This window comes from Eubalaena glacialis, chromosome 1 (assembly GCF_028564815.1).
Source record: "Eubalaena glacialis isolate mEubGla1 chromosome 1, mEubGla1.1.hap2.+ XY, whole genome shotgun sequence".
Taxonomy (NCBI): Eukaryota; Metazoa; Chordata; class Mammalia; order Artiodactyla; family Balaenidae; genus Eubalaena; species Eubalaena glacialis.
In genome coordinates this window covers 19230073-19244467 of record NC_083716.1, presented here as the reverse complement: position 1 = coordinate 19244467, position 14395 = coordinate 19230073, and the positions used below count along the sequence as shown (strand labels likewise).

At 48.2% G+C, this 14395-nt stretch overlaps 1 protein-coding gene across 1 annotated transcript; it reads left to right on the top strand.

Annotated features, from left to right (window-relative positions):
• The first annotated feature begins 11063 nt into the window (after positions 1–11063).
• ADRA2A (adrenoceptor alpha 2A) lies at positions 11064–13843 on the top strand. The gene has a single exon (XM_061193376.1). The coding sequence runs from the start codon at positions 11064–11066 to the stop codon at positions 12459–12461; it is 1398 nt and encodes a 465-aa protein (XP_061049359.1). The 3' UTR covers positions 12462–13843.
• Positions 13844–14395: the final 552 nt, after the last annotated feature.

Below are 14395 nucleotides of genomic sequence, written 5' to 3'. Positions count from 1 at the left end.
AGATTGTTTATTTATTTATATTTTTTGTGATTGAGTTGCGTGGATTCTTTATATATTTTGGATATTAACCCCTTATCAGATACATGATTTGCAAATATATTCTCCCATTCTGTAGGTTGCCTTTTCATTTTGTTGATGGTTTTACTTTGCTGTGCAGAAGCTTTTTAGTTTTATGTAGTCTCAAGGCAAGGGACTTCCACCCCCTCCCTTGCCATTCGCACACACAAAAAGGAATAAATACTTGTTAAAACTCATTAAAGTCACGTTTCCCCAGTTTTATTTTGTTTTTAATTCTTATTTCTCATGCCAATTTTTAAATATTTATTTATTTATTTTTGGCTGCATTGGGTCTTCATTGCTGCGCACGGGCTTTCTCTAGTTGCGGCGAGCGGGGGCTACTCTTCGTTGCGGTGCACAGGCTTCTCACTGCAGTGGCTTCTTTTGTTGTGGAGCATGGGCTCTAGGTGCACAGGCTTCAGTAGTTGTGGCACATGGGCTTAGTAGTTGTGGCACACGGGCTTAGTTGCTCCGCAGCATGTGGGATCTTCCCGGACCAGGGAGCGAACCCATGTCCCCTGCATTGGCAGGTGGATTCTTAACCACTGCGCCACCAGGGAAGTCCCTCTCATGCTAATTTATTAACTAACTATCAAACTTTAAGTGGGCAGATCTTAGGATCTCTTTGCATCTGTCTGAGGAAGAATCAGATTAATAAAGAAGAAAGTTTTGCCAAATAAACAAATGTACTTAATGCATGTCAAGCATTTATTAAATACTGAACACTGTGTTATGTATTTTCCGTGTATTTGTTCATTTAACACTCACTTAAGAGCCTGCATGAGGTGCTTACTACTGTTTTCCCCATTTGCATATGAGAAAACCAAGGTTTTACTTAACCAGAAGGTTAAGTAAGTTAATACTGTTACTAAGTGACAGAAGCAGGACCAGAGCCCAGGTTTATCTTATTCCAAAGCTCAAATTCCTAATGACTCCACTCTAATGCCTCCCAGGAGCTGGCAGGCACCCCTCCCTTTAGAAGGGAGAAGCTTGTGCTTTGCTTGTGTCATTAACTAGGGAGAATGGAAAAAAGAAATCATTTCCAGGGAGCAGAATGACCAGATTACCTTTTATACAGTGTGTGTGTGTGTGTGTGTGTGTGTGTGTGTGTTTCAGGCATGGGGTCTCCATGGTTTCTTTGCGTAAATGTGAAGGGTGATTCACCTTACCTAATTAGGTTAATGAATGTTAGTTTAAAAGTTATTAATGTTGGTGACAGATATCTCCTTTACACCCAAGGGCCAGTGGCTCTAGCTCACCTGTGTGCCACAAATAGCCGTCACTCGCCACAACTGATTCAAGGTGTGCTTTTTCTTATGCTTCTGGACAAAGCAGGCAAGGTAATTCACCTGGATGTGGTGGGAAAGGGCCCTTATTTGTGAGAACTGACCTGGAAAACTCAGGAGGTGATGGTAAGTTTCATGTGTGCACACAGCTCTCAGCAGTCACATTTTAGGGGAAACACACATACGTCCTGCAAGGTCGGCAGCAGCAAAGAGCCAGATGGGAGCCCAACCTTTCCTGGCATCCTTAAGGTAGAGTTGATCCTGGCACAGACTGCTGTCTTTTGGCTCTTGGCTGGAGGCCCTTGCAGGGGCAGAAAACACTTGGCTTCATCTTCCAGGTGGGGGCAGGATGGGCTAGCACCTTGGAAAAAAGATGAAGGTGGCGGTAGGACTTCACACTTGTTTTCATGGGAAAAGCAGGATGGATCTGCCAGTCAGTGACGAGAAACACGGAAGGTGGTAAGTAAGGCAGCTCCTTCCAACAACACTCTTGGAGGTGATGCTTTTCTTTTGGCTTACATTCACCTTCAGGAACAATGTGCTTGCAAAGAGCTCCAGCACTGGTAGCAAGAAAGTGGAGGAATTAAATTATAGCTCAGAGGAAGCAATAGATATTTTTCTGGTGACTGCCACCCCCTCCCTGCCCCCGCCCCTGTGTCAGCAATGCAGTGACTTGACAGATGTTTGTAGTTTACTGCAGCATTTGGTTCCAGCTGTGTGTGGGGCATGGGCGGCAGTGGGAACATTGTGTTCCCCACCTGCTCATCACGTTCAGACGGGTGACCGTGTGTGTTTAAGTACGGTCCATATGCATGGGTGTGTGGCCTGTGTTTGCGTGTGTGTGTGTGTCTGTGTCTGAACTTCTATTTGTGAGAGTTAAATCACAGACCAGGAGTCCAAGCTAATGGGGCACGTAGTTTTTTCTTAGACAGTCAAGTCTTCAAAAAAATAGTAATAAGCTATTAATATCACCTCCAATCCAGTTCTTTGACTCTTTTTAAATGAAGTCAAGGAGCATTTTAGTGTTACCTGACACTTTACTTACAGATGTAATTCCAGGACAAACAGATAATTTAACATAAGCAGCTTAAATTTATTGGTAAATTGCCTGGCTGATAGTTAGAACATCTCCCACTACTTACGTGCTCCTTTTAGGAAAAAAATATAGATAGATAGATAGATAGATAGATAGATAGATAGATAGATAGATAGATAGATAGAGGTAGAACTAGAGATAGAGAGAGAATGAGAGAATCTATACCTATATCCCAGAGCTAGTTAACTAAATCCTAATTTTGGAATTTAGCCACCTTCTTCTCGGCCTCTTACATTTTGGGTAACAATTGTAAGTGGTATCCATTCATTCACTACTTCTTTCCTTCATTCATCACACAAACACTTATCAAGTATCTATCCCAATGTGTCTTACATTTGGTATTTACTGGATTACTCGGGTATTTGTTAAAAATAAAAGTAAATGCCTAGGTCCTTCCCAAGTCCTGTTGAATCTCCAAGGGGTAGGTTCCATAAATTTGATTATTAAAAAGCCTCTTTTAGGTATGCTGTGGGAATGCAAAGATGTACAGGACAGTCCTTTCCCCTTACTAGACCACTGTACAAATGAACAGGTAAGCTAGGGCAATAAAGTTTCACCCAAGCTCTGGAGGAAATATGTATGGCCCCATGAGAAGGAGTAGTTGATTCTACCAAGGGGAGGCTAGTCATTCCAGGGCTGCACAGCCAGGTAGCTCTCCTGGCTGGCTCTCCCTCAGGTGGGTCACTGGGAAATGTTCAGTTTTGTGCAGTGTGCCTGACACTTCCTCCAATAGAGCAGGCATCAGAGGTGGGATAAAGGAACACGTCTTGCCCTGTTCTGTCCTGCTCTAGTAGCCACGGATGGACCGGGAGGACAGGGAAATAGGGACGATGGGCCAGCTCATCGGCACTCTCACTTCTGATGAACCTCTTGCAGATTCTCCTTTGTCAGTGTAGTAGAGGATGAGGTCCACAGAAAGGGATGTAGAAAGCTCGTCAGGCTTATAATCAGAAAACACAAGGTCCAGCTCTGACCATGCACCTTATTAGCTAGGCTGTCTTCTTAGCCTCTCCGAGCCTTGTTTTCCCCATCTGTAAAGGCAGATAATAACATCTACAGTAGAGGGTTGTCTTGGGAATTATATAAAATAATATACAGTATAAAAACTGCTCAGCATTGTGCCTGATATGGGGTCAGTACTAATGAATAGTATTTACTTATTTATCCAGTTTTATTGAGATATAATTGACATACAGCACTGTAAAAGTTTAAGATGTACAGCATAATAATTTGACTTACATACATCATGGAAAGAATAGCACAATAAGTTTGATGAACATCCATCATCTCATACAGGTACAAAATTAAAGAAATAGAAAAAAGCTTTTCCTTATGATGAGAACTCTTAGGATTTACTCTCAACAACTTTTCATATGTAACATACAGCAGTGTTCATTATATTTATCATGTTGCACATTACATCCCTAGTACTTATTTATCTTATAACTGGAAGTTTGTACCTTTTGACCACCTTCATCCAATTCCCCTTCCCTCTATCCCCCCTGCCTCTGGTAACTACAGCTCTGATCTCTTTTTCTATGAGTTTGTTTGTTTTTGAAGTATAATTGACCTACAACGCTATGTTAGTTCCTGTTACACAACATACTGATTGGGTATTTCTATACATTTCAAAATGATCATCATGATAAATCTAGCTACCATATGTCACCATACAAGGATATTACATTATTATTGACTAAATTCCCCACACTGTACATTTCATACAGGTGACTCATTTATTTTAGAGCTGAAAGTTTGTGCTTCTTAATCTCCTTCACCTATTTTTCTTCTTCCCCACCCCCTCCCCTCTGACAAACACCTGTTTGTTCTCTGTATCTATAACTATGTTTCTATTTTGTTTTGTTTATATATTTGTTTCTTAGATTCCACTTATAAGCGAAATCATGCAGTATTTGTTTTTCTCTGTCTGACTTATTTCACTTAGCACAATACCCTCAGGGTCCATCCATGTTGTCACAAATGGCAAGCTTTCATTCTTTTTTATGGCTGAGTAATATTCCATTGTATATATATACCACATCTTCTTTATCCATTCATCTATTGATGGGTACTTAGGTTGCTTCCATATCTTGACTATTATAAATAATGCTGCCATGAACATATATATATATACATACATATATATATTTAAATTTTATTGGAGTATAGTTGATTTACAATGTGGTATTAATTTCAGGTGTACAGCATAGTGATTCAGTTATAAATATACATATATTCATTCTTTTTTCAGATTCTTTTCCTATATAGGTTATTACAGAATATTCAGTAGAGTTCCCTGTGCTATACAGTAGGTCCTTGTTGGTTATCTATTTTGTATATAGTAGTGTGTGTATGTTAATCCTAAGCTCCTAATTTATCCCTCCCCCACCATGTTTCCCCTTTGGTAACCATAAGTTTGTTTTTGAAATCTTTGTCTGTTTCTGTTTTGTAAATAAGTTCATTTATATAATTTTTTAAAAATTAGATTCCACATATGAGTGATATCATATATTTGTCTTCCTCTGTCTGACTTACTTCACTTAATATGATAATCTCTAGGTCTATCCATGTTGCTGCAAATGGCATTATTTTGTTTGTTTTTTTATGGCTGAGTAACATTCCATTGTATATATGTATCACATCTTCTTTACCCATTGCTCTGTCAATGGACATTTAGGTTGCTTCCATGTCTTGGCTATTGTAAATAGTGCTGCAATGAACATTGGGGTGCATGTATCTTTTCGATTTATGGTTTTCTCTGGATATATGCCCAGGAGTGGGATTGCTGGATCATATGGTAGTCCTATTTTTAGTTTTTTAAGGAACCTTCATATTGTTCTCCATAGTGGTAATGTAATTGTACCAATTTACATTCCCACCAACAGTGTAGGAGTGTTCCCTTTTCTCCACACCCTCTCTAGCATTTGTTGATTGTAGACATTTTCTTTTTCCTTTTTCCTTTTTTTGGCCATACCACACAGCATGTGGGATCTTAATTCCCCGACCAGGGATCAAACCTGAGCCCTCTGCAGTGGAAGCACAGAGTCTTAACCACTGGACCACTGGGGAAGTCCATAGACTTTTTGATGATGGTCATTCTGACTGGTGTGAGGTGATACCTCACTGAAGTTTTGATTTGCATTTCTCTGATAATTAGTGATGTTGAGCATTTTTCTTGTGCCTTTTGGCCATCAGTATGTTTTCTTTGGAGAAATGTCTATTTAGATCTTCTGCTCATTTTTTGATTGGGTTGTTTGTTTTTTTGACATAGAGTTTCATGAGCTGTTTATATATTTTGGAGATTAATCCCTTGTTGGTCACTTCGTTTGCAAATATTTTCTCCCATTCTGTGGGTTGTCTTCTCGTTTTGTTTATGGTTTCCTTTGCTGTGCAAAAGCTTGTAAGTTTAATTAGGTCCCATTTGTTTATTTTTGTCTTTATTTTCATTACTCTAGGAGGTGGATCAAAAAAGGTATTGCTGCGATTTATGTCAAAGAGTGTTCTGCCTATGTTTTCTTCTAAGAGTTTTATAGTGCCTGGCCTTATATAGATCTAAGTCTTTGATCCATTTGGAATTTACTTTTGTGTACGGTGTTAGAGAATGTTCTAATTTCATTCTTTTACATATGGCTGTCCAGTTTTCTCAGCACCACTTATTTAAGAGACTGTCTTTTCTCCATTGTATATTCTTGCCTCCTTTGTCATAGATTAATTGACCACAGGTATGTGGGTTTATTTCTGGGCTTTCTATCCTGTTCCATTGATCTATATGTCTGTTTTTGTGCCAGTACCATACTGTTTTGATTACTGTAGCTTTGTAGTATAGTCTGAAGACAGGGAGCCTGATTCTTACAGCTCTGTTTTTCTTTCTCAGAATTGGCTAGTTGGGGTCTTTTGTCATGAACATATATTTTTTTGCATATATCTTTTCTAATTAATGTTTTCATTTTCTTTAGTTATATACTCAGGAGTGGAATTGCTGGATCATATGGTAGTCTGTTTTTAAGTTTTGAGGAATCTCCATGCTGTTTTCCACCATGGCTGCACCAATTTACATTCCCACCAACAGTGCACAAGGGTTCCCTTTTCTCTGCATCCTCACCAACACTTGTTATTTGTGATCTTTTTTGATGATAGCCATTCTGACAGGTGTGAGGTGATATCTCATTGTGGTTTTGACTTGCATTTCTCTGATGATTAGCGATGTTGAGCATCTTTTCATGTGCCTGTTGGCCGTTTGTATGTCTTCTTTGGGAAAATGTCTATTCAGATCCTCTGTAGTATCTACTTTTATTAATAGTAGAAATAATAGTGGACCCCCATTTGTGTGCCCAGGAGTGACTTCTCCTCAGGCCAGGAATGCCAACCTCCATATTTATAGTGGCTCTCAACTGTTTGTTGTGCCTCATGTGCCTGGAGGGTTGTGACACCCTCCTGGCTGTCCCAGAAGAATCAAGACAATTATTCTTAATTTGGAGCCCATTCTTGGTAGCTCAGGCTGGCTTGATAAAAGTTCCCAGGTCATTTGGACACCCCCTTCTTGCCCCCACCAAGGCAATTGCTCATCACTCCTGCCCCCACTGAGATTTATTACTTAGAGCAGTGAGTCTTAACTGAGCACACATATTAGCATCTCCCACAGAGCTTTGTTAAAATGCACACTCTGCATCCCATCGCAGACCTGATGAATCATAATTACCCTGGTGGAGCACCAGTAAGTGTATTTCACCTTCCCAGGCAATGCTGATATACAGGCCTGGTTAAGAATTATTGTCTTTGTCGATATCTCTCTGCTCAATGCTGTCTCACTCAGCAAGCACAACACTAAATCTTCTAGCAGTAAATAAATAAATAAATAATGGCATCCACACAGCTTTTTTTTTTTTTTAATTTTATTTATGGCTGTGTTGGGTCTTCGTTTCTGTGCGAGGGCTTTCTCTAGTTGTGGCGAGCGGAGGCCACTCTTCATCGTGGTGCACAGGCCTCTCACTGTCGCGGCCTCTCTTGTTGCGGAGCACAGGCTCCAGACGCGCAGGCTCAGTAATTGCGGCTCACGGGCCTAGTTGCTCCGCGGCATGTGGGATCTTCTCAGACCAGGGCTCGAACCCGTGTCCCCTGCATTGGCAGGCAGATTCTCAACCACTGCGCCACCAGGGAAGCCCCACACAGCTTTTTAAAGCTCAGAGATACTGACCATGAGTGTCAAACTAAGGAGGCAGAGCCTTTGGTGATAAGATACGTGTATCAAGAGGAAGAACTCTGCATATAAGAGGGCTCTATATATAGCCCTGGACGTGCTGCGTACTAGGAACTTAACAAAAGGCAGCTATTGTTATTATTAATAATTGTGGTGTATTGGCCTCCGAGACCCTAGCTCTTTGAAAAGCCTGTTTCCATTTTAGGAGAAAAGTTTCCAAACCCAGGAATTAAGAAAATGACTGGCTGTTTGGGAAGCATTCAGAAAATGTGACAAGAGGTGTCATACACAGGCTAGCAGCAGAGATTCCAAGAAAGGAAAACACTGTGGCCTCTGTTTTCATTTCCCTTTTTGCTTCTGAAATGAGATAGGAAGGAGAGATGTGTGTCAGCAGCTGGTGTGGAGATGGGAGTTGATGGCCTCTCAAAACTCAGTCCCTAAGGTCTGGGAACAACACAGTGAAGTCCAGATTGCCATGGGCTTTGGTTTTTGGCTCTCTTAGCATTCATACTTGAGGTTTGGGGCTCCTAGTTTCTGTGCAAAGGTGAGTGTAACCACATTTCCAACTGAGCCTAGTGCAATGTCTCTGCCCCCTGACAGAATATACAGAGCTGAGAATTGGTTAGAAGATGGAAAAGAATGGACTCAACAGAGGGAGGAAATTCTGCCTTAACTTTCTTTAGATGCTCCAGAAAAGGGGATTAGAAAGGCTCTTCAGAATTAAGACTGGAAAGGGAGGTCATCCCACTGGAGCAAAAATCGGGAGATAAACGTACTCAAGTCACACGAGACACCTGTGAAGTACTTTGAAAAGTACAGACTTCAGGACTATCTACATCAAGAGCAACAGCATCAATCACTGTATCACTGGCCTGTATCACTGGTGGGGGCTGTAGACATCAGCTGGTGTTGAGAGTGATGCTCAAGGTCCTTAATCTAGTCCTCGGCCCCTGAGCCTGAGCCCTGCCGGGCAGAGAGGCAATCTGCTCAATCCTGGGAACTTCCAGCTTAGTTGACTACATAAGGTATTTTGGTTTAGTAGGTCCTTAAATAAGACAATTTCTCTTTAGGTCGAACCTTCTCCTGCTGACAGTTCCTATCCTCCTGGGCTTCACCCTTAAACTGCCTGCTGTTTATTTGAAAAGTGCAGCTAGCACAATGCAAGCTGGTACTCCAGCAACAGTTAAAATCTATCTCAGGACATCTAGCAGGCAGAGGAAAACTGCACTCACCCCCACTCCATGCTATTCCTATCAGAGAGGACATAGAAAATATTCTCTCTTCTCTTGGCCGGCATCCTCCCCTTACTGAAAGACGCTGCGTGTGTGCATCTGAAATGGAGGTGTGGAGGGGGGTGGAGTCTAGCTTTCCGGCCTCAACAAAGACACAATGGTTCAGAGAAGGCCAGAGCAGAGCAACCAGCCAGGCAGAATCCAGGCCTCTCGGATCTGCGGGAAGGGTGGGCTGCTCTGTGCCGGTCCAGGGGGGGATGCCAGTCCTGGGCTCTGTTGCCTGCAGAGCCCTTCCTGATGTGACTGTATCAGACCAATCCTCACTCTCGCTGGGGGAGAGGGTACACACACAAGAGTGTATGCTTTAGGAAGATTTCTGCAACATGACCAAGTGCAATTAGAAATTTGGGTTCTTTTTTCTTGAGCTTGGACACAAATTTGTCCTGAGATGGGAGAAGGCTCTGTAGGCAAAGGACTGCAGGGGCGGGAGTAGGGTACAGGCGCTGGCCTGTAGCTTCGCAGCGGTGACGGCAAGCGGCCGGCAGGTGTCAGTGCGCCCTCGCTCTGCCGCCGCGCGCGGCCTCCGCTCCAGGACCCCTCATCACCGCGGTCTAGGGGGCGCGGTTCAGATCCGGCCTGCTAGTGTCTCTCAGACAGCTCTGCAGCTGGGAATACAAGTGGCCGTTTCTCCCCAGAGCGGAGCTCTGAACTCTGGCGGGGCCCGCTCCCCGGGGGATGCTTCCCATTTCGCCCCAGGGGTTGGATCCTGACGTGCGCCTTCCTCTCTCACCAGCCCCACTCGCCCCGCCGCCAGGAGCACTTGCGGAAAAGTGTGGCCCGGCCCAGGGCGGGGCTGCTCCGGATGCGACCCGTACCGGTGGTTGCTTCTCCCGATTCGGCCGGGGGTCCCCCACCCTTTCCTCCCGAGTCCCACTCAGCTCGATGTGGGCACTCCCGGGTGCCCGACGCGTTCTGCTCGGCGGTCCCAGAGATGCTTGGCCAATTCCCAGCAGGGACCGCTCCCCACTCCCCGGGCACTCTCTTTAAATCCCTCGCTTAAGGTACCCGCCTCCCCAAAGGGCCAGTTTTGCCAGGGGGCCGGGGCTCCGGTGGGTCCGGCGCCCGGCGCGGGCTCCAGACCCGCGGAGGGGAGGCGCAAGGGGCGGGGGAGGGTCGGCTTCCCACGTGGGGGTGACGCCGGCTGCTCGGCAACGCCGGCTTGATCCTGGGGCTATAAAACGAGTCCACCGTGAGCGCCACGGAGAAGCACCGGCCTCAGCTTCCGTGCAGACGCCCAGCAGCCGGCGCGCCGCCGCCCGGCCACCCCCAGCACCTTCTCCCCCAAGCCCTGCGCTCCTGCCCCAACTCACGCTGCCCTCGGACCCCAGCTGTCCTGTCGCGCTCAGCGCCCGAAGCTCGCCGGGCCGACGCCCAGGAGACCCCCTGCCTCGGCCGCGGCTCCTGGAGGGCCGATCGCCCACCCGCCCGGGCCCGCCTGAGGACGGGGGGCGCCTTCATGCGGCCCGCACACCCCTCACCCCGCCGCCGCCTCCGAGCTCCGCGCGCTGCGCCCCAGCCCCTGCAGGGCACGCAACTTTGGAAGTCCCGCGGCGCTCCGAGAGGCGGCAGAGTCCGCACCCTGGCCCCAGCCCGGGCCTCGCCAGTCCCGCAGCGTCTGGGGGAAGCGAGAGAGTCGGTAATCGCTTCGGGGATGTAAGGAGACAGACATAGGACCCCAAGCCAGCATCAGCACCCCTCGGCTGCCTCTCGGGGTGGGGGCGGGCCCCGCACACGGTAAGACCTCTTGCTTTCGCTCAGGCTCAAGAGTCAAAGATATAGATAGAGATATATTTAATTTCCTGTTATCCTTCCAAGTCATCAGGCCACCGATGATTTTTGTTCTCTCTTCTTGAAGAATAAATCTCTTTCCTCATCGGCTCGACCTACTCTCTCCCGCCGCTTAGAAATAAAACTTGGCTGTGCTTAGGAGCTGGGAGCGAGAAGGCGCCGACCCCGAGCGCTCGAAGCGCGGGCCGGGCGCGGTTCGCGGGAGCCGGGCCCATGGGCCGTTAGCGGTCCCCCTTCTCCATGTGAGGCGCGGCGGGGCGAGCGGGGCGCAGGAGGAAGAGGAGGACCAACGGGCGCCGGCCGGAAGGCAGCTGGCAGCAGGCCCAGGCGAGCGGGAATCCGCGTTCATGTTCCGCCAGGAGCAGCCGCTGGCCGAAGGCAGCTTCGCGCCCATGGGCTCCCTGCAGCCGGACGCGAGCAACGCTAGCTGGAACGGGACCGAGGCCCCGGGGGGTGGCGCCCGGGCCACCCCCTACTCCCTACAGGTGACGCTGACGCTGGTGTGCCTGGCCGGCCTGCTCATGCTGTTCACGGTGTTTGGTAACGTGCTTGTCATCATTGCCGTGTTCACAAGCCGCGCGCTCAAGGCGCCCCAGAACCTCTTCCTGGTGTCTCTGGCCTCGGCCGACATCCTGGTGGCCACGCTTGTCATCCCTTTCTCGCTGGCCAACGAGGTCATGGGCTACTGGTACTTCGGCAAGGCGTGGTGTGAGATCTACCTGGCGCTCGACGTGCTCTTCTGCACGTCGTCCATCGTGCACCTGTGCGCCATCAGCCTGGATCGTTACTGGTCCATCACCCAGGCCATAGAGTACAACCTGAAGCGCACGCCACGCCGCATCAAGGCCATCATCGTCACCGTGTGGGTCATCTCGGCCGTCATCTCCTTCCCGCCGCTCATCTCCATCGAGAAGAAGGGAGGCAGTGGTGGCCAGCAGCCGGCCGAACCGCGCTGCGAGATCAACGACCAGAAGTGGTACGTCATCTCGTCGTGCATCGGCTCCTTCTTCGCGCCCTGCCTCATCATGATCCTGGTCTACATGCGCATTTACCAGATCGCCAAGCGCCGCACCCGCGTGCCGCCCAGTCGCAGGGGTCCTGATGCCGCCGCCAAGCTGCCGGGGGGCGCCAAGCGCAGACCCAACGGCTTGGGCCCGGAGCGCGGCGTGGGCCCCGTGGGCGCCGAGGCGGAGTCGCTGCCGGCCCAGCTCAACGGTGCCCCGGGGGAGCCCACGCCGGCAGGGCCGCGGGACGCCGACGCGCTGGACCTCGAGGAGAGCTCCTCGTCCGAGCACGCCGAGCGGCCCCCGGGGACCCGCAGGTCCGAGCGCGGCCCCCGGGCCAAGGGTAAGGCCCGGGCGATCCAGGTGAAGCCCGGGGACAGCCTGCCGCGGCGCGGGCCAGGGGCGACGGGGCCGGGGGCACCCGCGGCCGGGCACGGGGAGGAGCGCGGCGGAGGCGCCAAGACGTCGCGCTGGCGCGGGCGGCAGAACCGCGAGAAGCGCTTCACCTTCGTGCTGGCGGTGGTCATCGGCGTGTTCGTGGCGTGCTGGTTCCCCTTCTTCTTCACCTACACGCTCACGGCCGTCGGCTGCTCGGTGCCGCGCACGCTCTTCAAGTTCTTTTTCTGGTTCGGCTACTGCAACAGCTCGCTGAACCCGGTCATCTACACCATCTTCAATCACGACTTCCGCCGCGCCTTCAAGAAGATCCTTTGCCGGGTGGACAGGAAGCGGATCGTGTGAGCGCGGAGTCTGCGCCCCGCGAACAGACTCGCGCAGACAGCGGCCGCTGGGATCCAGGGGCGCGTCTACGCAGTCCCAGCTCTCCGAAACCCGGGTCCTGCCTATTCCGAGTTTCTTGGCCCGAGGGTTGCTCTGCGGCGCCCTGCCGGCATCTGCACTCTCCTACCAGAGAAAAGTACTGGCTGGGGGTGGGTGGGGAACCGTGGGGGCACACGCCCCCCCCAATTGTTCTTAGGGCCGCTCCTCACTCGGAGCCATCTTCCTGGGTTCTTGGGCGGGCCCCCAGATCAGTATTGTTTCCTAAAAGTATTTTCACCTCCCCTGGGTCCAGCTCTCACCGTGGTTCAGAGCAAGCACGAGAGCCCAGAGGGGATGACTCACAAAGGGTTAATAGATGGGGGTACCCAGCCCTGGCTCTCCTCCTCCCCCGACTCTGTTTTTAAACAAAAGCTCAGGGCAGCCCTGCCCGCCCTCCCATCCCCCCTTGTAAATATACACTATTTTTGATAGTACACGTTGTCCGCAATGTCGCTTGGCTTTTGATGTTGGCATCCTGGCTGTTGGAGATGCTCTCCAGGCAGACACATTGTGGCTAGCTCAGGGCAAGCCTCTTTGCAATGTGAGCCCTTTTCTGTTGTCATTACCTCCCTCTGTGTCTTTTTCACCAGCAACTGGTGACTGTCCTTTGGGACTGGACCTGCTTTGAGATTTCCTGAGGGGGAAAAGATTTCTGTCCATTTTTTCCCCTGTGCCTAACAGCATAATTGCCTTTTCCTATGTAAATATTACAATGATGGACCAAGACAGAAGTAAATGAACCTTTCTGCCTTGCATCAGCCCTGTGTAGAAAGCCATTATCCTCTGATGCATCCTTCTTCGCCCCAGTACCTCACTTTAAAACCTTCTCTTTCCAGTGTCCCCTCCCTCCTTTCCTCGGGGGCCACTGCTTGAAAAATATGTATGTTTCCATCTTGTATGTATGTGCACCCCTCCCTCCCCCAAAGTGCTGACTGTGGGGAATCTTTTACCTGCTGTTTTTAGACACGGAGAAGTGGAAATTATGTGGAAGAAGCAAACCTGATACAATTTGCCCAAGGTAAACAGTTTGAAGAGACAAATGGGCCTGCCAAACTGTACAGTTCCTGCCCCAAGAGCTCTTAGGTATCAAAGTGTTGTCCATTTTTTCCTCCCTGTTTTTCTGGTTGAGATCAAGTCATTAATGAACTCCCAAAGTCAAGGGAGGAGGGTGGAGACCTTGTTTACATCCAAGTTTCCCCATGTTTTAGAGACTCTTTAAGGCCTGTGCTCTTATTTCACTAAAGAAAAACTAATGTCAGCACATGTTGCTAATGACAGTGGAATTTTTTTTTTAAATAAAAAGTTTACAGATCAAATGTGAAATAAATATGAATTAAATGGTCTGTCTGTTATCTGAGTTTTCAAAAGCATTAAGACTCTGGGAATGTCTGAATTTATGTATATTTGAAATTCAAAGATACTTATGCATTATAAAACGCCTTTAAAAGTACAAGCAATAACAAAGCTGCCATTTACCATGTGTTTCTCCTGTGCTAGACACGATGGTAAGTCTGTTATAAGCTCTGTTTCATTTAATCGTCCCCCAAACCCCATGAGGTAGGTACTATTATGATCCCCATTTAACAGGTGAGGAAACTGAGTCTCAGAGGACAAGTGATTTGCTCAAGGTTAACCACAGTGGTGGGAGTGCACTGCATGCAGCATCATCAGGTTCTAGGGTCTGTACTCTTCACCCTGGAGCCTTGCCGGAGTTACATCACTGACACTTTGCAGAATGCTCCCAGAAGTGAGGTCTCTACACAAGGTGTGCTGTATCCACAGAGCATGGGATATATTCCAAGTGTGGAGATATACACAAAGTGTGTACATGCTGTAAAGTGTCTTTATGCCCTAAA